This window comes from Falco biarmicus, chromosome 3, assembly GCF_023638135.1.
Source record: "Falco biarmicus isolate bFalBia1 chromosome 3, bFalBia1.pri, whole genome shotgun sequence".
NCBI classification, from domain to species: domain Eukaryota; kingdom Metazoa; phylum Chordata; class Aves; order Falconiformes; family Falconidae; genus Falco; species Falco biarmicus.
In genome coordinates, this window is record NC_079290.1 from 89316677 (window position 1) to 89340915 (window position 24239).

A 24239-nucleotide genomic window follows, 5' to 3' on the forward strand; every position below is an offset into this window, starting at 1 on the left:
GCCCCCAGCCTGTGCTGGTGCATGGAGCTGTCCCTCCCCAGGGGCAGAACCTCACACTTGCTTTTGTTGAACTTCATAGGTTCTTCTCTGCTCAGCTCTCTAACCTGTCTATTTAAATCATGGTGCTGTGATCTAGTAAGGCTGGGTTTGTTTGCATTTCTTTTTTAACCTTGTCAAATGTATTTTTTTATGTTATTTTCTTTGAAAATTACAGTGCTTGAATCTTACTTCAAACTCCAGCTCTCCAGCTCTTTTGAGGCTGTAGAGTATTAATCTTCATATAATCTTCAAATTGCTTTATATCAGAATGGGAAGGAATCATTTCTTCTTGTTTCTATAAATGCCAAGGAGAGTCGGAGGCACTGTAGCATCTTTCTCCCATTGTCTTCCAAATTCTTTTTTAGCATCTAACCTCCCATTTTTACCAGAAAATTAAGATACATTTTTAAAATATAAGTCCCTAAGTTTTAAGTACCTAAGTCTTGACATAACCCTCCAGATACCTGACCTGAGCAGATAACTAGCTTCAGCAGTCTAGTCTCTATTTCTGCCCGTTGGTGTCCTCTAAATAATTCTTAATTTCATTAACTGCTTTCAATTAAATTTTACAGAGTAATAAAGGTGTCATAACCATTAATTTCATATGCAGTTTAAAAAACCAGTAACTGCATAAAACAAATCTACATTGTGCCTTGACTGTTTGGTCAGCTGGCTGTTTCCATAAATACACATATGAACTGCCACCAACCACAGCCCATGCTGTCTCTTCTCCAGCTAGTTTGTACAGAACACAAGAAATAGCAGCATTTTGCAGTCAAGAGGATTTGCAGGCAAGGGCAGGAGCAGGAGGCCTACAGTAGCATGCAGTGGGCTAAGTGATATGAGGGGGAGCAGGATGCTTTACGTTAGGTTGAGTCAGATAGATTATGTGGAGCATGGAAGGAACCAGAGCTTAGCATAATTGAGGCCATAAGAGCATGGCACACATGTCCATTGGAGATCTGTCATTTCTGGTGATGCTGGATCTCCCTGTGGATCCTGTGGAATATCTTTTTAGAAGAACGGTTCTTTTATGGCTTAAAAGAAATCTTTGTGTAGGAATTTAATCTGATAATACATGATATAGTGTGTGTTTATGTGGACCACATATACAATGGTTTGGTGGTAAGTTTTATACATTACCAAGAAGCTTAATATACTTAAACTTCAGCAAAATATACATTAATACTTATTACCTAATGTGCAAAACCAATGCCATTTTCCCTTTAACACAGAGTCACCAAGTGGAGCAAAACCTTTGGTGCTGATTATTTGGTGATATTAATGGTGTTATGATATAAATTGAGGAGGTTGGTGATGCTATAGGGGTATAGAGCACCAGGAGAGACAGGGAAGAGTGCGAAATTGTTATTATTCTTAATATTATAGTATTAGCAGTCTCATTTAGAGTGCTTTAGTTTTTTCTGAATGCTCTGGCATTGCACTGTGTAACCTCAAGCAATACATTTGGTTAAATTTGTTCATTACATAGACAGGACTCTGGTGTTTGGACCTATTCAGTTTGCAGTGAAATCATGCGCTATGAACACTGCGAAGAGTAAACTTGTGATTCTCTTTGTTAGCTACCTACCAACTGCTTGCTTACTGTTTTAATAATTGGTCTCTATTTCATTATTGTGTCAGGAGAAAAAAGGTGAACAGAGCAAGCCCAGAATAGCTTCTAAATACAGAATCTTCTAAATACAAACAAATAGTAAGATGCAACAGACAGCTTATTTCTGGATAATTATAGGCTGATCTTTCAGTGTGTACATCCCAAGGTCAATTGAGTTTGATCTTTGCAGATGTTCAGTAACCACTCTGAAATTCAGCAAGTAGGGTGTTACATTCACAATATGAAAGAGAACTTGGTCTGTAGGATGAATGGAAAACTATTTTACCCACCAAACTGCCAGGCATCATAACCACCAATATGATATTAGCGGGAGCTAAACTGCAATTTACAGCTCTCTGGCATAATCTAAAGCTACTTCAGAAATGAGATTAACTGTCCTGTTTAAATCAGTGTTATAGAGTGAGGTACAGGAGAGATGTTATTTCATTCTGGAGAATATCTACTTCCTACAATTTCAATTATTTGGAATTTAATTACCACCACTATAAAAGTACATTTTTAGTACAACCTTATTACAAATACGTGTGCTAGAAAGCCGCTCCTCTCTGATGTATTCCACTTAAACAAATAAAAAAAAGTTAGTGATTAGCTTTAACCTGTTAAAATACATGGGATCTCACTTGCTTTTTACCGTTTTGGCACTGCTGTTCCATACAGTTTCATACTAAGGTGATTTTAGCATGGTTAGGAAAGGGCCCTGGGGCCCTGGGGCACTGCCAACCCTGACTGTCCCTGCCTAGGCCAGGGTTCCCCACATCTTTCCATGGCCCAGGACCCCATGCCAGGCCCCTGGGGCTCCCCCAACCCTGCCCAAGGCCCAGGACCCCGTGTCAGCCTCCAGGGCTGTCAGGCCCTGCTGTAGGGATGCCGCAGCAGGGCTGATCTGCAGCTCCCCACAGCCCTGCCAAGCCAGGCCCACCTATGGGCTCATGTCTGACCTGGCCTTTGCCTGTCCCTGTCCCCAGGGTGGTGCCCTGTGGCTGGGGCTGCCCCAGTGCCCCTGGCTGCCTGGCTCCTGGCTGAGGCGGTGGGACAGGCCTTGGCTGCCAGGCCCTGGCGTGACCTACCCAGGGAGCCGCTATCCCTCACCTCTTTTCAAACACACCCATGCTGCTTCTTTTGGAAGTGCTGCCAATGTTTTGGCGTAGATTTGTGACTTTATAATACCAGAGATGGGCAATAATGAATTGTGCAACTTAATGCCAATTGGATCTGCTGTTTTCATGCCACATCATCTTATAGTCTTACTGCAAATTCACGTGAAAGATGCACTTAAATTCTTCTCAGATGCTTTGCTGAAGTAATTCCTGTGTGTGTAGCATGGGTCCAACCCAATTTTTTAACTCTGGTAAAATTTTCCTGGAGTGTTGTTTTAAAGTGAAGCAATACTGTGTATTGGAGATGAACACAAAAGCTGTAAATATATTCACTCTGGAAATAATAACAATAATAATTAAAAAAATGTTCACAGTACCTGTGCTTTGAGCAGAGCATTCACTTGCCTTTTCCTTTTTGTTGTGCTGAAGATACCCCGTTGCTACTGCCCTTGGTGCTTTCAGAGGGTTCTGCCAGAGACACTTTGGAGAAGAGGCTACTTCAGACTGTGGCTAATTTGAAAAAAACAACCAACCAACCAACGAAACCCAAAAAACAAAACAAGTCTCCTGTTAAAATGATTATGAATTTGACAATACGCAGAATGTCCAATACAGGCAACTAATGCTGCAGTCCTGTGTGCACTTTAAACACCTCTTGATGGAGGCGTGAAGCCTTCCCTGTTTTCAGGCAGATGTATTTGAACATTTGGAGACAGGACATTTGAGAGGGGCAGAAGAAAGACAAAGGCTGGACAGTTTATACCTGACTGCAAGTCATTAAAAGCAAACCAGATGGTTCACTTAACAGTGGTATTAAAGTAAAATGAGTAAAAGTATGCCTAGGGCATAGTAAAATCTATAATTTGTCATTCATCCTCAGCCTTAGCCAGTGATTGATGGATGATTTCACAAAAGTGTTCAGATTACATTCTGAATGAATCAATTTACTATAATATTAATACAGTGCAATTGCTGATGCATTTACTTTTTATTGCATAGACTTACTTCTTCACAATTTAGCTTACCCTTGGGGTATTGCTCAGTTCAGTCACCAATTGAAATGAATGCCATTGAGTAATGCTGAGTTCCTGTGGAAATAAAAAATCTACCTTTATGTGGAGTCCTAAAAACCTTTGGCTGAAGTAATTTTGTCTTGAGGAATATTAATATGATACAGCTCAGATGACATGAGCACTGCGTCCCAAACATTTTATTCTATCCCATGATTATCTGACATGGCCCATTTATCTGACCAACTTTACACCGAAGATAATGGACACTCTTGCAACACAGGTTAGCACACAGAGTGAAACTAGAGTGAAACTATAATATTTTGCATTGCCTAGGATCAGTGCTGCTAAAAGCATCTGCAGTATAATTTATACACCTATCTCATCACAGCAAACTTTCTTTGCAGTGAGGTGTCTAGAGAGTGAAAAATAACTTCAGCTTAAAAGGAAAGGGAGGGTTATTACCACTCATTTCATCTTCATAACCTAACAATAGTGTTAAGTTTTATATTACAAAACCATCAACTGTATTTTTAAGTGCATCTCCCCTCCAGGCTCTTCTTTTGACCTCAGCTTGCACCACTTCTTTCTCCTTTAATTTTATTTCCAATTTATTTTTTTTTTAACCTGGTTACAGTAGCAATTTCCTCCTTCGTATAGGTCACACAGACAAAATATTGCTTCCAAGATAAACTGACACTTAAGAAAAGATAAAACAGATGATTGTCTTGTCCTGGGCAAAACTTTTCTACCAAGTAAACAGTCAAGGACAGATAATGTAATCTAAAATAATAAATAAGTTTTTTGTATATTTTCCTAACAACTGAACGTTACACATTTACAATTTATGAGAAACTTCTCTGGAGATCTGCTTGTTTTTTCCAATACATAAAACCAATTATTTTCAAAAAAGAAGGGAACAATCATGTTCTTGAGGCCACACATGATGACACACTGTAAGTTCGCTGTGGGTTTGAAGAGTAGGCATTCAGCCAGCCTTAGCTGTACATAATATACATTGGTACATATGACGTGACCTCCCTCAGGTCCTGCTCTCACAGGAAATAATCCACATACAGCCTGGCCGACTGAATACTTCTTTGTTCTGTCATGTCTTAGGAAATTTGTAAAACTGAAGGTACTGAAGTTGAAAAACATCTTGTCAAAGTTTATTTTCAAAAGTTAGCACTTTTGCTGAAGGGCTAGAGATTAAACCTTTGGTGAAGAACACCTCATTCTCTATATTGATGAGTCACTACACTAAGATATACTTTGACTTGATAACCAAAGTCACAGTCAATCTTTCACAGGTAGATTATTTGCAGAAGAGGTGTGGAAATTTCTGAAACAATTGACTTGAAAAAAATCACAGGACTTTCCATTTTTAGCTCTTTAGGTGGTCTGGGCTAGGTAAAGAATATTGTGGAAGACAATTCCCAGTGGTTCCAACACCTTTTCTAGCTTGACCTTTTTTGCTAACTTGTTCATTGAAACCAGTTTTAATTAAAACTATGATAAAAATTAGATTGGGAGTTCAGCCTATAACAAGTCTCACAACAGCACTATTCCATTATTCATATGAATTAATGATAGTCTGTTACCGAGGAATATTTCTGTCCCAGTATGATACAGACAAAGTTAAAGAGGCTTTTAAGGCAAACAAGAGTTGATTATTTGGTGTGAAAGAGTCATAAAAAATAGACAGTTTTAAAGACAACATTCTTTTCATGCCTTTTCTGTTGCAGGTTGCCTTTGAGGAAAATTATACTCAAAAAACCTATTGAAATTACTTCCCACAATAGACTTATAGTCTTGACTTCTTAGGTCTAACAGATACTCATCAGAAGCTGAGGTTATATCTAGTAAATCATATAATTCCTCGGGCCCTATGGCCAAGTGTATTGGCCAATTGAATGGGACTCAGGAGACCTAAGCTCTGTTCCAGGTTCTAAGTCCAGCCTTCTGGGAAACTTCAAGTTTCTATGCTTTATTATTAAAAAAAAACAGAGCAAATGATATTGACACTTTTGTGAAGGGTTTTGAAATCTGCTTATGAAAAATGCTGCATACAAGCTACTTATTTGTATTCTTATTATCAAGAGAAAGGGCTCTGTGCAGGAATTACATAGAGTGCCCATTTTCTCCCTGAAGGAAAAATTAAGAAGAGTGCCTCAGCACGTCTGCTAACAATTAACCATGCTACGGTTATGATATTTTGTATTATTGAACACTTCTGGTATGTGTGGTGACAAAGAGTTTTGCTTTTAAAGGCAGACTTGTTGCATGGAGCATGCCTTCTGTGAGGACCGTAGGCATAAGCACACATAGTGGGACGCTGTGCCACCAAGTAGGTCATCAGCATAGCACTGATCTGGGAGAAAGTTGGAGGAAGCCCAAAACATTGACCATATGGTCATGCTGGAAGCTGCCTTTCCAGTATGGTAGGGGCATAGCCAGGTATTGGTAATGTCAATGTGAAAATTTCTACATTCTTCCAACCTACAAATCTTTCTCTTCTACAAAGCATACCATACAGCAATGCTGAGTACTTTGCCACACAGTCTAGTAGGTTTCTCTGGGTTTTTTTAACTTCTATGTTGGAAAAGAGAAGCAAAGAACTGGTTGAGAAAATCCAACTTTCCTGACTCAGAAACATGTCTTTTCTATGAAAGCAACAATTTCCAGGAATCTGCTACCTAATAAATTCATTTTTTCCCTATGAATTTAATCACCTATGCCCTGACTTTAGAAAGCATTTTATTTTTTTTATTTCATTTTTTTAATTTTTATTTTCTCTAAAGTAACAACAAAATAAATTGTAGTTGATTAGCCTTGATTTTAAGGCCAGGGGGGATAAATAAGCCTTTATCAAAAGAACAGCCATGAGAGTATGATTTAATCAGTCATACCTTGTGTGTGTGCTAAGTAGCATTTCAAGAGACACGGATATCTCTGGGAAAAAAAAGATAATGGTTTGGGCAGCTCAAGCTTTGTATGCTAGTTACCATCATTTTTTCTTTCCCCTGCATCCACCATGTTTCATCTTGGTCCATGTCCCTTTGGATAAGGCAACTGACCTCTTCACTGCCAGTGCTGTAATGGTCTAGTATGCCTGCCTGTCTCTGCTCTTAATTTGCCAAATTTGTGAATGCATGTGTTTATCTGCTATTCTTCTATGTATTTAGTATGTTTTTGTGTTGTGCACTGTGTGATATATTACATAATGTCCATGGGGCATAGAAACCCAGCACCCAGAATTTAAACTCAGGAACTGGCTGACCTGGCCACTTTTTAATTCTTGGCTTACTGAAATTCCTGAATCCACTGTTTTTCCACTGCAGGATTTCACTGTCCTACATACTCTTAGGATTCCACCTAAGCCACTAGCGTTCTAGGACACTAGATCTGTTTGATGTGTGCTTCGCTTGGGAGAGCGATCTGCAACTTCAGTTTGTGGGTTTCCTCAGACAATTTCTTATAATATTGCAGACCATTTCAATTCTGAACATCAAGATACAAGTCTACCAGTTTACTGCTTCTACTGTGGTATCATCATCATTTCCCAAAAGCAGTGTACGGCGATTTGGGTGGCTATTGCTAATAGTAAAGCATGTATCATGATGTCAATTAAAGTATCTAGAACTGTGTCCCAATTATTGATTTTCCTTTCTTTTTCTTTTTTTTTTTGTTTCAATTCCCATTTCACCACCAGCTGCATTCAGACCAGGATAAAGGAGATGGATCACTTAAGTACATCCTTTCTGGAGATGGAGCAGGAGACCTCTTCATTATCAATGAAAACACTGGTGACATCCAGGCCACAAAGAGACTAGACAGGGAAGAAAAGCCTGTATACATACTCCGTGCCCAGGCTATAAACAGAAGGACTGGAAGACCAGTGGAACCAGAATCTGAGTTCATCATTAAGATCCATGATATCAATGACAATGAGCCAATGTTTACAAAGGATGTTTACAATGCCAGCATTCCCGAAATGTCAGATGTTGGTAGGTGCTAACTAATAATTGATTTTAATGTCTGGTCTGGGTTCTTTCTGTGGAGTTAACGAAGAACCCGAACTTTACAGGCATTGAATACAGACATCTGCTATTAGAGCCTAGAGTAAAAGTACTTCAGCCATTTAAAAAACCACAACTAACTCCAGGAAAATAGGGACAACAGTTTGCTGAAATCAGAGATGTTAGCTAAGTGAAACCCTCTCTGTTGTACTACAAAAAATAAAATACAATCTGATGTAGCTACAGTGAAAGTGAGCTGAGCTAAGCTGTGTTACATGACACCTGTAAAGAGTTTAATATGCTTTGTTAATGTGATTTAGTAGCAGTGTAATAATATGGTAATCCATGGTCACCTAAGCATGTCCATGCCACCCCTAGATCTGTTCAGCAACCCTTCTTTGGTTCAGGAAGGTAAAAAAAAAAAGAAAAAAGAAAAAAAAAGAAAAGGACAGGTTCAGAAGTGGTTGTACACACTTCAGGAGTGAAAACTGTCACCCAAGTCAACTCATCACTAATTCTGAGATATGCCATTAACTTCCTGTAACCTATGTTTCTCTTTTCATGCAAAAAACAAAGAGCTCCAAAGTCCATTGAAGTTCATTGAAATCTTTATATTGATTTAAAATGTATCAAGCTGTAAGAATTAATCAATAAAAGAAAATAGAACAACTTCCTTGAAATAAGATTTTGAGATTGGATGTTTTCCAGAGAAGTTGACAGGTTTGGATTCTTTATCTCTGATTCTTAGGGAGGTTATTTTGATTTCTTTGTCAGAGAGCAATGGATGGTTAAACTGCAAGAAGCGCTCTTCTAATCTGAATTAATATCCAGGGAGAGAAGCATTAATTAACCATGATCGAGAATGAGATTAAAATAAAGCTCAAGCAATATAAAAATAAAGACTTTGGGGCATACTCTCTCCTCTCATTCATGGGACTTGTCATATGGATGAAATCTCATCTAGAGAAGAGAGAACCTAATATTCACATTTTAATATGTGAAGTGAATATTTTATTCACAAATCTGTTTTAAATACCAAAACCTAAGCTCATTTTTTATGTCTGTTAACACTTTGCCTAGGATTTAACACCGTTTGTTTCTCTAGAAGACACAAGAAATAACAGATTTACATTCCTAGGGCAAATACCTTACAAGCATAAGTAAATTTGCAAAAGTATATCCTTGACCTAGATAAAATTCTGAATGGCTTCAATATCTGAGGAAGGGTGCACTTCTGGTTTCTTTGTAAGAAACATGATGAAGCATCTACATATCTAATCGATAAATGTGATTTTTAATGAACTGAGAATAAGCCAACTGTTATTTGGTTTTGTATCCGTGTCCTTTATCAACAGAGAAACTTCTACAAAATAAGAATATCTCTAACTTTTTGCCACAAACCTAACCTTTTGACCTGAACCTAAGCTATTTTTTTTTCTATATAATAAACTGTCTTGGCCATGAAAAAAAGTGTGGATTTTTATTTTCTTTCATTTATCATTGCAGGTACCTTTGTTGTGCAAGTCACCGCAACTGATGCTGATGATCCTACGTATGGGAACAGCGCTAAAGTTGTCTACAGTATTCTCCAGGGACAACCATATTTCTCTGTCGAATCTGAGACAGGTTAGGGGACCTTATCTGTCATTCTGTGACAATGTCTGTAATTCAAAATGACATGCTAAGCCAAGCTAGAACATACTAGGCAAAAACTTCAAAGAGATTGCATCTTACTCAGTGCAAAATCTGACAAACTTAATAGAGCGATACATCTGTAAACATGACACCTACATTATTTTAATCTTACCAGTAAAGTCTAATAAATACAATTAGTACTGGATGTGAACCAGTTTTCAGTCATTTCTAACAAGCAGTGGGTATAGAGACTATTGTGGATGCTGAAATTAAACCAGACATGTTGGCTTTTATATGAAAACGAGAAACAGGTGGATGTGGAAAAAAGTGCTTTATCTTCATAGATCTTCACAATGGCTAAATTAAGACTGAGGGTTTGTTCATGGGTTTTTCTTCTCCTATTTCTTCAAAACTTGTTTGAAGTAATTATAATTTCTGTACATCTGGAACATATCACTTTAATGCTAATTCTATGAAAGAAATCTTAATTAAGAATAATGACAGAAGAGGTAAAATTGGCTGTTGTGCTATACTAGAAGATCACAAATAGAATCCCAAACTTCTGAGTTCTGTTTTTGGAAAATGTTGAAATTATACACAGTGACTGGATTTTTTTATGGACTGAATAACAGCTTTGGAAGCTGTGCGTGTAAAACATGAATTCTGGCTGACTGAATCTGCTGTACCACTGACTATCTGATTACATAGACAGTCCCTTCCCAAGTTTTCAAACAAAATTATCCAACACGAAACAAAGGACCTCAAGAAACTCCTTAAATGGGAACATCCACTGTGATAGGTTGCTGGAAGCTAGAGAAATTTGTTCTCCTCAGCATCCTTACAGGAAAGGAATGGATTATCCCAGATGATTAATCAGGTTTTGGCATTGTTTCTTAAATAAATCTTAGACACTCAGACAGGGAAAAGGAGGGACAGATTAGATATCTCAAAGAAAAACCTGAGGCAAAAAAAGGTACATAATTGTGAAAAGAGGGAGAGCCAAGATCAAAGGGAGCTTCCCTTCAAGCATAAGGTATTAGATAATAAAAGCAAGGATTTTGCACTGATGCACTTATTCTGACTTGGACAGTGCATTATGTGCTCTTTATCTAGAGTTATAATAAGGATAATGTAGCTGGGAGTTCACCAGTAATCTTTTAGCAAGAGGGTTGTGCGGGGTACAGAGGGGAAGCAAGGTAAACCACAGGCTTGATCTTCCTGCCATGGAAATCAATTGCAAAACTCCTACAGTGAAGTAAGTCTGTTGAAGCTGCTGTGAATTTTGCCATGGATTTCAGTGCTCAGATTTTCCCCCTTTTGCCTACAAAGGAGTCAGTTCTTAGCCTTAAGAGACCCAGTGAGAATGCAAACATTTTGCTTCATGGTAAATCTGAATGACTGAATTTCAGTAGGAGTTGGCCTCATAACTGATATTGGTTCCTTTAAAGGTGGAAGTGACTGGCATAATTATTCAAATCAATGTATAAATAGAAATATATTTACCTGGGCGTGCTTGGATGCTCATAATTTTCTTAATTAATTTCTCTTCTCCCATTTAATGTTGTTGTACTGCCTCTTTAATGATGTCTTGCTGAAGTTAGCTTTCTTCTTTTTTTTACCACATCTGTCAAAATAAAAATATTGTCAGAACAGGAGAGAAAAGATGGAGCACATTATAATGAACAAAGAGCCCTTTTGCAGTTCAGTGAGAGACTTTAGCATGGAACTGAAAGGGGATAAATAGTTATGTAAAATAACACCACTCACAAATAAGTAGAACATCTTTCTGGGATGCCACTAATATTGTCTGTCACATAGACAGCAGCCTGAGCTATGATATGACAAGTCTATAATTTAATGAGTCATCTTATAAAAGTAAATATTTGTACTGGGCAAAGTTTACCTGTTACGCGGAGATTGTTTTGTTCTTTAGGCTGTGGGGTTTTTCTTAATAAGAATTACCATCAAAGTCAGTACCTTACTTGTGAACTCCCCCTCTTTAATTTTCATATTTTCAGGCATTATTAAAACTGCTTTGCTAAACATGGACCGTGAAAACAGGGAGCAATACCAAGTGGTCATCCAGGCTAAGGACATGGGAGGCCAGATGGGCGGATTATCAGGAACCACCACTGTGAACATCACACTGACCGATGTAAACGACAACCCACCTCGCTTCCCCCAGAGTATGGAACATTTACATTCTATGTCTTTACTTTAAAACAGACAAAAGTTGATTTGGTCTATTTTTTAACTCAGATATCTGCTGTCATGTACTTAGTGAGTATAAAACTTCCCTTAAGAAAGAAAAAGAGAACACAGAATCAAGAAATGGCATCATGTTCAGATTAATTGCAGTAACTGGGAAACAAATCTACAGTTGCAGTAGGCAGTCTGAGAGGTGAATTAATGTACAGAAACAACTTCTGTTTTTCCTGTCTATTAAATAGCTTCGACTTACATAAACTTTTCTTGTGCATTATCATTTCTATTAGATGTTGTGGTTGACTACATTTTAAGATATCTGTTCTATTTAAGCTTTGAAACATATTTATTTAAGCGTAAAATGATCCCAAGAGCAATTCTATCAAAATGAGTATTTATACCCAGGAAGCATTTGCCTCGGTGGCTTTTCCTGTATTCTTTGCATGCAGAAACAAAGGCATGTACATAAATATACCAGATATTTATGACTATTTTCTTTCCCCTGTTTCAGATCATTTGGTAGATATCTGTGTGATATTTGAGGGAATCAGTTGAGCAAGATCTGTTGGAAAGTAATTTCTATTAATGACCATTCATGACCATAAGTAGTTCATCTTTCATCCACTTCTCTGTCTCTCTCTTCCTTCCTTGCCTCTTTCCTTCTTTGTCTCTTGTTCTCTTTCCTTCCTTATTTCTCACTCTTTTTTTCTTCTTTTTATTTTGTCTAACCACTGCAGTGTGTGATGTGTATATATCACAGTGTCAGTGTGTGTCAAAGTCAAAAGCAGCTGTTAGAGAAAATAATTGCAGATACTATCAGACAAATCAGCAAGCTTTGGCGGTTAAGTCACTGGGAAAGTTATTGGAAGCAACTTGTCATTTAAGTTCAAAGTCTGTTCTTAGCTGTGGGCAACGCGTTTCCATTTAAATTAGAGCAACTTAAGAGAAAATACAGCACTCTACCCCCAATGAGTTAATTATACATCTCTGGACATAAATGTCTTCAGTATAAAAGCCAAAGATACAGCTTCATAATGCCAGCATACCCCAAGTAGAGTTTTTTTCAGAGGAGAATTCAATGTAGCACATTATTAATAGGCATTTGGGCTGGATTTGGTTTTAGTGTTACTAAGCTGCATTGGCCTGTGGCAGTTCTTACTATTTGTCCTTTAGCCTCAAGACATTTTTCATATACAATTTTGATATGCCCAACAGAGGCCCTGATAATGTCTAGAAATATGCTGCTAAAGACACATATTTGTAGGAAAACAAAATGCTTATCCTTCATACTTGAAAATAGATAGAAAAATAAGTTACTTTTATCCACACGAAAGTAAGGTAGAAGCTAAAGGCTGTTGCCCCAGGAAGGCTTGAAGGCACAGTGACTTGCTAACTCATTTGTGCATGCCCAGCATGGACAGAGGGCTGAGAGATGGTGTCCAAAGTACCATAAGACTGACAAAATTTCCTTCTTTGTCTGCTATAGGCACCTACCAATTTAGAGCTCCTGAATCTATGCCACCTGATTCACCAGTCGGCAGGATAAAAGCTAATGATGCTGATGTGGATGAAAATGCAGAGATTGAATACAGCATCACTGAGGGGGATGGATATGACATGTTTGGAATTACCACAGACAAGGACACACAGGAAGGAATTATAACTGTCAAAAAGGTACACAACACAATGTTATGCTCTGAAATAGCAGTCACAAGTTTACTTATACTTGTTTTCCATTTGTAGTGCAGCATGTGTTGTTTCTTAATTTGAATGCTATCTATTAGGAATCTCTACATGACCTATGTAAATTTATTTCTATACAGTTAATTGAGGTACTTCCTCTTATACCCTCCTTTGCTAAACCAATACACATACTTTGAAGGATCTGAGAAAGTAAATAACTTAGGGAGTGGGACGGGACTCAGAAAAAATTGTACAACATATCCACAGAATAACTCAAGGAGACACCACCATCTGTCTGATTTTCTCCCTATGATGCTTACAGGATTTGCTAAATTACTAGAAGGTGCTGTGTTAAGACCACAGAAATAATCAGTATTACATGCCTATTTTTCAGTATCAGGAAGTGTTGAATTCTATAGCTATAATGTATTAAAGTACATAGACAATTTTTTTTCTTTACTCTGATTTAGTAAAAATGTAATTAATAAATACATCAGCATGCTTTTACTTTAGAAAAATAATAATCACAGCACCTTGCTGGATCACAGCAGACATCATCTACTAGGCTGCACATTGGCTGTCAGAAGTTTTGAGAAATATTCTTTACAGTGCATTATCAGGCAAGCTTGATAAGGTTACAGATATCATCCTCCATCAGTTCAAGTTCAGTCATCACTAGATAGGCATTGTGTAGATTTTCCGAACATGCACTTGCTTGTTGATATCAGTATGACACCTGTCATTACTTGTTTTTTAGGAGATGCCTTCCAGGGGCTGATTATGATATCAGTCTAACTCCGTCTGCATTTCTGTCTGTTGTTGACAGAAGCTGTGAATCTTCTACAACATAATGGAAAAATGGGGTGACTACTCTCCCCCCACATTTCTCTAAGTACTGTAACAGAGTCACTAAATGCTGCTTGTTCATACTTTTAACAGAGTGTAATATAGTCATAGCCTATCATAAAACCATTTTTTTTCCTTAATGGGTGGTCCTGGATGTCCAGACACTAGATGTCAAAGTGTTTCATTTCAGTGATGGAATGGCAATATTTAAAGAAGCAGTTCCTAGAAAATCTTCCCCCCTTTAGTGTGTGGTGCTTAGCACGAAGGAATAGACAACAAAATGTCAAAATGTCAAAAATGACAGAATAAAAGGCATGAAGAGTTACGGCTATTTGAGAAAGAAAGATTAATTTGTGTTTAGGAGTTCCAGGCAGGCACAGAATTCCCTGAAAAAGTGGGGTTTTTTTCCTATAACATGCCATCAGTGGCATAGAACCCTAACTTTCTTTTTTGTGCTGGCATTTTAATTTCAAATCAGGCTCCTGTTACCTAGCACAGGTCTCTCTGTGACATCCTCCCATTCATTTGACTCATCTGTCTACAAGCCACAGCAATCCCCACAGACCTCTCAGACTTTTTTCTTTTTCTTTTCCCAGGCATTGGACTTTGAAAATAAAAACCTGTATATTCTGAAAGTGGAAGCTACCAACACCCATGTGGACCCTCGATTCCTCTACCTTGGGCCATTCAAGGACTCAGCTACAGTCAGAATTCAGGTGGAAGATGTAGATGAACCCCCTGTGTTCAGCAGACCAGCATACATCATGGAAGTGAAAGAAGATGTTCCAATAAACAGTGTAGTAGGAACAGTAACTGCCCAGGATCCAGATGCTGCCAAGAACCCTGTCAAGTAAGCATAGACTGTTTCATCTTGTGAGTAAATTTTTTATAGCTCTAATTTTTCTTTTTTCATGTCAGCACATAAAAATATCCCTTGTAACAATGAAACTGTTCAGGTATGCTCAAATAGGGAGTATGCTAGGTGGTAAATGATCTCTCACACTTGAGCGTATCTAGCTGTGTGATTGTGTTTGCATGGCCCTTACATCTTGAATTACACCCTATCCTCTTCAGCAACTAATGTTTGTGGCTATTTCTAACTTAGAAGAATTTACTGCAAAAGAACACTAAGATGTTCATCTTCGCCTTCCACCTTTACAGTGTGGTTCATCCTCTTGGCTATATGACAGGGGAGCGATTCAGCAGCCCTTTCTTTTCCCATCTGTCCAGGTCTGCTTGACAGAGGTCACATTCACCGCCTCTAAACTGCAAGTAGAAATACCATAAAAGCAGATCATGTGCATACATAGACTCTGATCTCACTTGTATCAGTGTAAGGTTAGTAAGATAAGAATCAGTCTCATGGACTTCATGAAGTACACTTGCCATGAATCAATAAATTATTCTTAGAGGAAGTGGAGGAAATGTTAAGGTTGGAGTAACTAAACCTAAACCTTCATTTTTTTGTAAATTTACACGTACACCATTTCAGTACAACTGAAAACATATTGGAGTATTCAAGTCATATTAGATAGAGTATGATAGACCTTTTAAATAGTTGTGTGCTTTAATTAAAGTTCATTGCTACTGACAAGGCAGTAAGAGGAGGAAATGAAAAATAACAGCAATACTAATTTCAGGTCAATTTTCAGCATGTCTCTGGGTTCAGCACCTTGGAAATGCAATAGTAGTCTCAAGATCAAAATAAAATAATGCAGGTCTAATACAAATCCAATCCATCAATAATTTACACTTCTGCAAACAACTATCTTTCCTCAAGATATCTTAAAATGTTTATGAGTCACGCGTAAGTTTTAAGCTCTCAGCTCACCTTGTGAGAGGGGTAAATATTATCATCTTAATTTCCTAGATGAAGAAACTAAATCTTAAATGTTTCTGTCAGAAACCCTCTCTGTCTTCTGTTTACATGCAATGACCTGCATATGAATTCATGTTCAAGACTAATCCTTGCTAGGACTTACTTTCATTTATATGATGGCATGCAACAATTATATGGAGTTCTGGACTAGCAGAGCAGAGTAACTTAAAGAGCAACATAATTTTTTGCTGACTTTGTGAAGCCCTGGGACAGAATGAACACCTTCTATAGCATGTCTTCATGGGCATGCTAGTAAGATGAAAAATTGGTTGGGGTGACACCCAGGCCCCTTGCAGTCTTCATATGAACCTGCCTTTTTTTTATATCTAATGACACTGGAGAGTAAGGGGAGTGCTTCCCTGCTTCCCTGTGGTGGTAACTACAACCATTTCCATTTTGCACCAGCATCAGCTCCTAATTAAAAGTGATTTACTGTGGATAGGGATTATGCTGTTCATTGTTGAGTACTACCTACTGGCTTTTTTCTGATAATTGAATGTGTGTGCTAAAATTTACCTATCTTTCGAAGAGCAGTTCTTTAATACAGTATAGGTAATTTGCATATTAAAATATCAGATAGTAATTGAGCAAAATTTAGCAGAGGTGACAAAACTGATGCAGTGCAGCAGAAAACTTGTCTCCTTTATGCTTTAATAGCATGCAACAGCAAGGTGAAAGAAGAAGAAAAAGAAAAATGAGGAAGAGGTTAGAGTAATAGATATAAACACAGCAAGAAAAAACATCAAAATCAGTAAGAGGGGAAGGAAATCAGCAGAGAGCAGTAGCCTGAGAGATGTTACCTCGTAATAAATATAATTTTATGGTGCTAATATCTTGGGTATCGCCTAGAATTTAGGGGCATGGGTTGAGTTGGCATCTTTTTGACAGGGTGATTTTTTTTTTTTCCATCATGCAATAGAGATGCTAAATCCGATTTTCACTCTGAGCTTCGGGGAAGATGCAATTAGACTGTATATATATGACTTGTCACTTGCTTGTCAATTTTTCTTGACGCTTAAAAATAAAATCTTTAGACACTTGATATTACAATGAAAACCTTCCATTTTCTCCTCTACTTGAGTGAAGATTTCTTCTTTTTAAACAAACTGAGCCTTAACTCTGTTAGATGAAAGCCCCTTTGATCTTCCATTAAAGGAAACCTTCAAAATATCATTATGAAAATGCATTATGAAAAATTCACACACACTTACCTTCCTGACCCACAAATCTTCCTGACTTGTGGTTACATTAGACAGCAAGCTGAACAATGCAGCAATAGCAAAATATGAAGTGGGCATCTGCCCTGATTGTAAGACTGCATAATCGTTCATGACCTGTGTATGGTAGAGCTACATACATTTCATCAGTCCAGACCTTGTAAATAAACTTTACTGTGGCCATGAAATTGAGAAAATATAAAAATACACTAATAGATGTTTGGCAGTATTTGAATATGCATCCCAGCCTAGCAACTTTAATACATTCCTGAGTAACACTCCACTCTCCAGCTGTGTTATAAAAAGAAGGTTTGCATCCTGATTGTATTTGATCTAAACAGAAATATTATGAAGTGCTTCATACTTAAAAAAAATAATGCTGCAACTGGCACTGCTCTATTGTACATCAGATCTTTTTACATTGCTAGCTGAGTTTTTTTGCTATAGTAACTCCTCAGAGGCATAATGAAGTTCATCAGTCACTGGAACTGTCTCCCTGCTGTGATTTGATTTACTAAAGTATCCCAGATGAAAATGATCTGCAAACAAATGTAAGGCTTAATTGTGTTTGTGTATTTTTACTGAAAACATATTTGCATGTGTTAGATTCTGTCTTTCACCCTCCCCTTCTTCCTGTTATGTACAAGGAGAGACTGGAATCTGCATAGATACTTTTAACTTCCTAGCTTGTCAGTTCCTGAATTCCTGAATTCCTGATGAAGTCCTGAAATCAGAGAAATACACACCAGTAATTTCATTAAATAAATATAAAAATTAGTTTGATGTTGTCTGCTTCATACTCACTAGGTTATGATCCATAAGTCAGAATCACCACCAATTTAACATAATTAACAGTCCTTGATCAAAAGAAACTGAGAAACAGAAGTGACAGCCTAGCTTATTAAAATCATCCTTCTAGACAAGGGTTAATGGTATAATTAGAATATACTTTAATTGCATTGACCTTGTATGTATTTTCTTTTGGATATGAAGAAATAAAATTAACATTTCATTAAGAAGCTTTTATCTGGTTCGTTTTGTTTTTTTGTGAGTTTAATTTTCCGCTGTACAAATGACTGAATATACATATGGTTTTACAGGGACTTATACTTTAAAATTCTCAATATCTTGAAGAAGTCCTTAATGTTACAGCTCTGGTAACCTTAGAAAAAGTCCAGAACAATTTTATTTTTTTCCATTTCTTCCAGATACTGTACCACAGATTGAATTTAGAAAATCTTACAAAGTAAACATAGTGATTACAATATGCCAAGGCATTAGAATGTGCTAAGGCAGTAAGATATTTTAAATCCATTTATAATAGGAAGTATGAGTGAAGGCATAATTGAAGATTAAAACTCCCAATGAACAGACAACTCATGCCTAAAGCCAGTTGCTTACTTACATATCTTGCTGAATAAGCCTGAAACATACTATTACAGTTGGCTGGAACAGCTAATCTATGGAAAATCCTGATACTTCATTTCAAATAGAAATGCAAAATCTAGATTTACTGCAAAATGGAAATACCAAAGTATTTCAGCTGAAAGATATGGTAAAGAGCTACAGAATATCTGAAAAAAATAATTGAATTCACAAAATACCAACATAATATCATGTAAAAGCCTGAATGAATGAACGTTGAAATGAAATGTTTACCATATCAAATACTTACTTTGTCAAAATATAAGAGAGTTAGAGTGGTTTGTAGCAACTTGTTTCCACTAAACATTTCAGCTAAGTAAACAAATTCACATGTGCTGTTTAGATTTGGACAAAATAACACAGCTGTCCCATCAGTCAGCGCTTGCCTATTGCATACCTTCTCACATACTCTTTTCAAGCTGATGGTAATGTTGCAATGCTGCACAAAAGAACTAGGTTAGTGACACCACAGCTGACTTCCTGCAGCTGAAATTGCAGTACTTTTAGGTAAGTCACAGCAATGAATAAAAATTAAATCAACTCCTGAAAAACTAGCAAGGTTTGCCTATGCAAGTCCTACTAAAAAAGGTTAGTTTTTTGTGCAAGTACCTTTGAATCTCATTTGGCTGTTGACATGGGAATTTAATGTGGAAAAAGAAAACCAGTCTAGTGCAAATAATTAATACTTGATATAGTTTTGTTTAGGAAGGTAGGCTACACTAAAATTCTTATTTTAGAATAAGACTAGTCTAATTTGCTGTGGATATTATATCCCATTTGTTTTACTTGCAAAGAAGAAAAAAAATGCAGTTACAAGATAATTATCAAGTTAGGTAATTTTAAACCTTTGTCAGAATCACATGTTTCAACTGGACTATTCTGTTCCCTCCTCTTTCCATGCAAGATCTTTCTGAGAAGTTGAGACACTGCACAGGCACTGGGAAATCTGTTCAGAATAAGGGACATGTCACACAGCTTATCCTAGGGCAGAACAGGGAGTGGAATTTTTTTCTTCATCCTCTGCATTCCCCTCAATCCTGTAGTCATTGTCCTGGCCCAGTTTCTGTCTGACTGCATACCAGCTCAGCCGTATCTTTCTCCTTGTCTGGACACAAGGGACAGCAGTAGCTGCCTTGTCTCCATTGTCATGACCTGCAAGGAGACCGAGGGAGCACCCTGGGCTTCCTAAGGCTCTGTCCTGGATTGTACATCAGGACACATATGGGCTTGAAACAAGAGCAGAATAATGCAACTGCATTCTTGCTTTAGCAATACCAGGGATGTATTTCCGTCAAAACCGCTGCAATTTGTGCAAGAATTTTCTCTTTGTGAGAGATGAAACCACGTCACAGCATTTGGATCAGGTTGGTATCACCTTCTCCCGTGAACTGGATAGTTATGCTTTTAAAGCTGGGTTTAGCTCAGCAGAAAAAGCAAAGATCATACTGAAAATTGGAAACTATATTCAGACTCTGAGCTCCTCCAGAGCTTGTTAGCATTCATTTTCACATCTAGGTACCAACAAGCAGGGCTAAGCATGTTAGTTTTAATGAATTACAGCAAACCCTTATGTGATATGTACCACGGAATAATGACTCTCTGTTCCATGCTGACTTCGGGGGGCAGGGGGGGGGGGGGTACGACAGTCTTTTTAAATGCTGGGAAGTAAAAGGCAGAAATGTACCCCAGCTGTCAGATTTTATATCAGAAATCATTTGGAACAGTTGAGATATCCATAAAAAGAGGTTTTTTATAAAGGGAAAGCCAACTCAGCCTTAAACTAAACTTCATATCTTTCAGGACACAGATTTAACATTTCTCACTAAAAACAAAGCTTTGATGATTCTCAGAGGTATGTAAATTCTGCAGTAATTCATTTACTCAGTGACAATGCTCCACCTTCTAAATCAAACCTCCAACATGTCATTATCCAGTAACTCAGAACTAGCTCTTTGTGTGAATAAATAAAGACTCTGAAGCCTGCGCTGAAAACAAAAGACAACCCCATTTGCTAGCTGTTTGATGTCTAGTCTTAGAAAATGGTTTAAGAATTAGAAATTAAAAGGAAAGCATTCTCCTAACCCCTGTCTCTGTATTTGCAGGTACTCTGTAGATCGACACACTGATATGGACAGAGTATTCAACATCAATTCAGGAAATGGTTCCATATTTACTTCAAAACCCCTTGACCGGGAAACACTGCTATGGCACAACATTACAGTAATAGCAGCAGAGATCAGTAAGTCGAACCTAAATAGCACTGCTGCCCCTCATGTCATGAATTTAGCCTCCTAGCTGAGTGTGTGGAAAGCACGGCTGGAGACATGTCACGTTATATGGATAGTCCACTCAATACTAATGAAGAAGCAGTAACTCTGCAAGAGGTGGTCCACACTGTTGTGTTTACTGGGAACACACTTCATAAAGAGGTAACTTAGCTGAGCAGGGAGCAGAGGTAACAATCCTGTGTTTTCTAATCAGTAATAGCCATTTTTAATTTTTAATATGGTTGCAGAATTCTAGCATGCAGCAAGCAAGGTGGTTTAAAGCCAAACTGCATTCCATGGCTGAATTCAGTCAGAGTGAATGTAACACAGGCTGGATGTTTTCAAATAAGACTAAGGTGGCTGAGCTGAGTTAGGGGCCCAGATCTTAATCAGTTTTAAGGATTTCCATTTTTAACTTCTTTCATATCCTTTGAAATAGGAGCTAAAGTTACAAATCTGTCTGTCAGTTTAGCATTGCTCAGAAGAAGGAATCTTGTGATATTACTAGTCATGTTGATTTTAGGAACTGAAATTCCAGGGATCTACCTAAGGACATGTATGCTAGGTGGCCTTAATAAACAATCCTCTTTATTTATTACATTAACTATAAGCATGTGACATGCTTGCATATTAGGGAATGCAATTCTATTTGCTTTTGCAGAGTCACAGTACATATGATTGCGAAGCATGGTGGAATGGTAGATAGATCTAATATAAACACCAGTTCTATGACAGTCTTTGTGCAGCTTGGAGGCTAAATGGCTGCTTTTTTTTTTTTTTTAAACATATTCTGAGACGATATAAGCTCAGCTTTCTTGTGGTGTGTGTATGTGTAGATGGCTCAGTCAGATGCTGAATGGTGAGAAGGGTGTAATTAAGGAGTACTTGACTCTAGCTTTATTCTGTAGGTCTTTTTAAAACTGAAAATTGTTGTGAAACGATCCTATTGAGGCAAGCAGGTGGGGTTATGTAAAGGAGCGGTGGGCTAGAGCCTACAGGAATGATGTTTCTGAATAGTTTCCTCCCTTTCTTTAAAGTTGTATCTTTCAGTGCTAGGTATGTGGTTTCAGCATACCAAACTGCTTCTGGCTGACTGTTAGTCATGTGTTTGTGTTTCTATTAAGTCTTTGGAGGAGTGATCTCAGGTCGAGAGTTGTATGTTGCAGACTGAGCTCCTGGGTAGAGGAGGAGGGGAAAAATAAACACCTAAAAAGGAAAGAATAGCAAGAACATTTAGGAAGAACAATTGTATTGATCCTAGCAGACCTGAAATAATATACAGTATAGAAAGCAGTATGCTGTCTGAAAACCAACTTAGCACCTATATGAAATACTCAATTACTTCCTTGCCTCCTTCCCTAAGGACAGACTCTCTACTGGGCCAAACCCTCTCAGCTAAACCTCTTGTGTCTGACACAGGCTTCTGTCTTAATTATTATTCTTCTTTAGTCTGAATCCTTCCAGGCTGCAACAACCTACTTCCCAGGCTGTGTTTCACTGAACATAGACCAAATTTGGCATAACTGGTGTAAATGCCTTCCAAAGGCAATTTTCTTGGTTGAAATACAGCTACTGTTTAAACAAGCCTTGGTCTGATCCAGGCTATCTCACTAATTTTAGTCTCAAGAGACTAGACTGGAAAGCACTACTGCTTAACATTCCTAGCTAAAACCAGTAATTTCTAGCAAGACTAGCTCAAGTCCCATTCCACTAAATTCCAGCTAATCACTGATTGCTCTCAGTAGCATACCATCGCATCGACCTCCAGATATATTTCACTGAAGTAACCTAAAAGAAATATCTATTCATGTTACAGGCAGAATGTAGATTCAGATAGATGGGTGCTCTCTTTGATTAAAAAAAAGTTAAAAAAATGATGACATCTTAAAGAGAAACACCTTTCAGTGATGACTGGTCTCGATTACATTTTACAACTGGAAAAAAAAAAAAAAGGAAAATATGGAAGTTGTTCTGCCTTTAATTGACTAGAATTGCCAATATATGTCAATAGCTCCATTTTTAAAGTGTTATTCTTTTTCACCAGTATGAGCTGCAGTTGCTCAGCAGCCGGGAGAATCATGCTGTGAATGTTGCAAACAAATAGCTGGTGACACACTCGGTCAGTACATCCGCCATAGTCAGAAGGCAAACTGGCAATAAAACTCAGTACATAGGGCTACTGATTCACAGCTGCAGAATTACAGCTGATTTACCAGAGAGAATTCCCATAGTATTTTTAAGTATCCTTTACTTAATGCTTAAGGGTAGATCAAACGTTGGTTGGACTTTGAGGCTGTATTCAGAAAAAAATCTTTAATAGTTTGTTTGCTGGCTCAACAGAAAACATACCGCTATAGGGATGAATAGATTTAAGCAGTTTGTTGAGTCTGTGGAGCTTATTTTGGAGATGGAGTCCAGCGATAATTAAAGGATAATGCAAACAAATTAACATAAATCAAATAATTTACAAAAATTATTGAAAGGATAATTTGATTAATACTTGGGTTTTTATATTTGAAAGAGAAAACAAAAAAAGACTTAGAGGTGTATACATATATTTCAACTTAGATTTCCATTAAATCACAGAAAAGGCCCATGTCCTTAGAGAATACAGATTTTATGAAACTTCTGTTTATTACAGTATCATTTTAAATTGTGATGATCTTAAGCACCTAGAAGTAAAATGAAAATATGTAGTTCATGGTTCAAAAAGCAGGAAAGGAAACAACTAATCCTTGAGAGGAGAGGAAACACATTAGTCAATATATTGAAAGTATTTGTTAGAAAGGTATGCCCCTGTAAAATAGTCCTGCAACTTCAAATAAGTACCTTTGATTTCTGCCTGTTATAAAAATTCAACATTTGTATTGATGTATTTTAGCATAGAATTCAGCCTAGTCTATATTGTACATAAACCGTTATTTTATATATTGAATAAATTTAGCCCAATGGTTCATATTAGAAAATGGTTTATGCCTAATGGAATCATATTAACTTCAATGGTACTGTGGAGCTTTAAAGCACAATATTTTGTCCAAATGACTGAGCTCTTTAATACAAATATACAGTGCCAATTTTGGAGAAGGCATATTCGAATTTATAAAACTATGATAAACACAGTAATAGGACTTTTATTAAAGCCTAACTCAACAAGCTACTATAATGAATGTTTGTAGAAGCATAGAGAGTCTTAGGTCTGCTATACTTAATTGCATTTTTTTTCATTTGAATCATAGGTTAAAACGCATTAATAAACTATATTAACATGGGTAGGAAATTAA

At 37.4% G+C, this 24239-nt stretch overlaps 1 protein-coding gene across 1 annotated transcript in view; it reads left to right on the forward strand.

Moving 5' to 3' along the window:
- CDH6 (cadherin 6) overlaps window positions 1–24239 on the forward strand; it is a 108025-nt gene that overhangs the window by 70202 nt on the left and 13584 nt on the right. Inside the window, exons 3-8 of the mRNA XM_056333190.1 lie at window positions 7495–7789; window positions 9308–9427; window positions 11455–11622; window positions 13128–13315; window positions 14767–15020; window positions 20794–20930. Coding sequence (XP_056189165.1) covers window positions 7495–7789; window positions 9308–9427; window positions 11455–11622; window positions 13128–13315; window positions 14767–15020; window positions 20794–20930 — 1162 coding nt within the window. The remainder of the gene's footprint in view (window positions 1–7494; window positions 7790–9307; window positions 9428–11454; window positions 11623–13127; window positions 13316–14766; window positions 15021–20793; window positions 20931–24239) is intronic.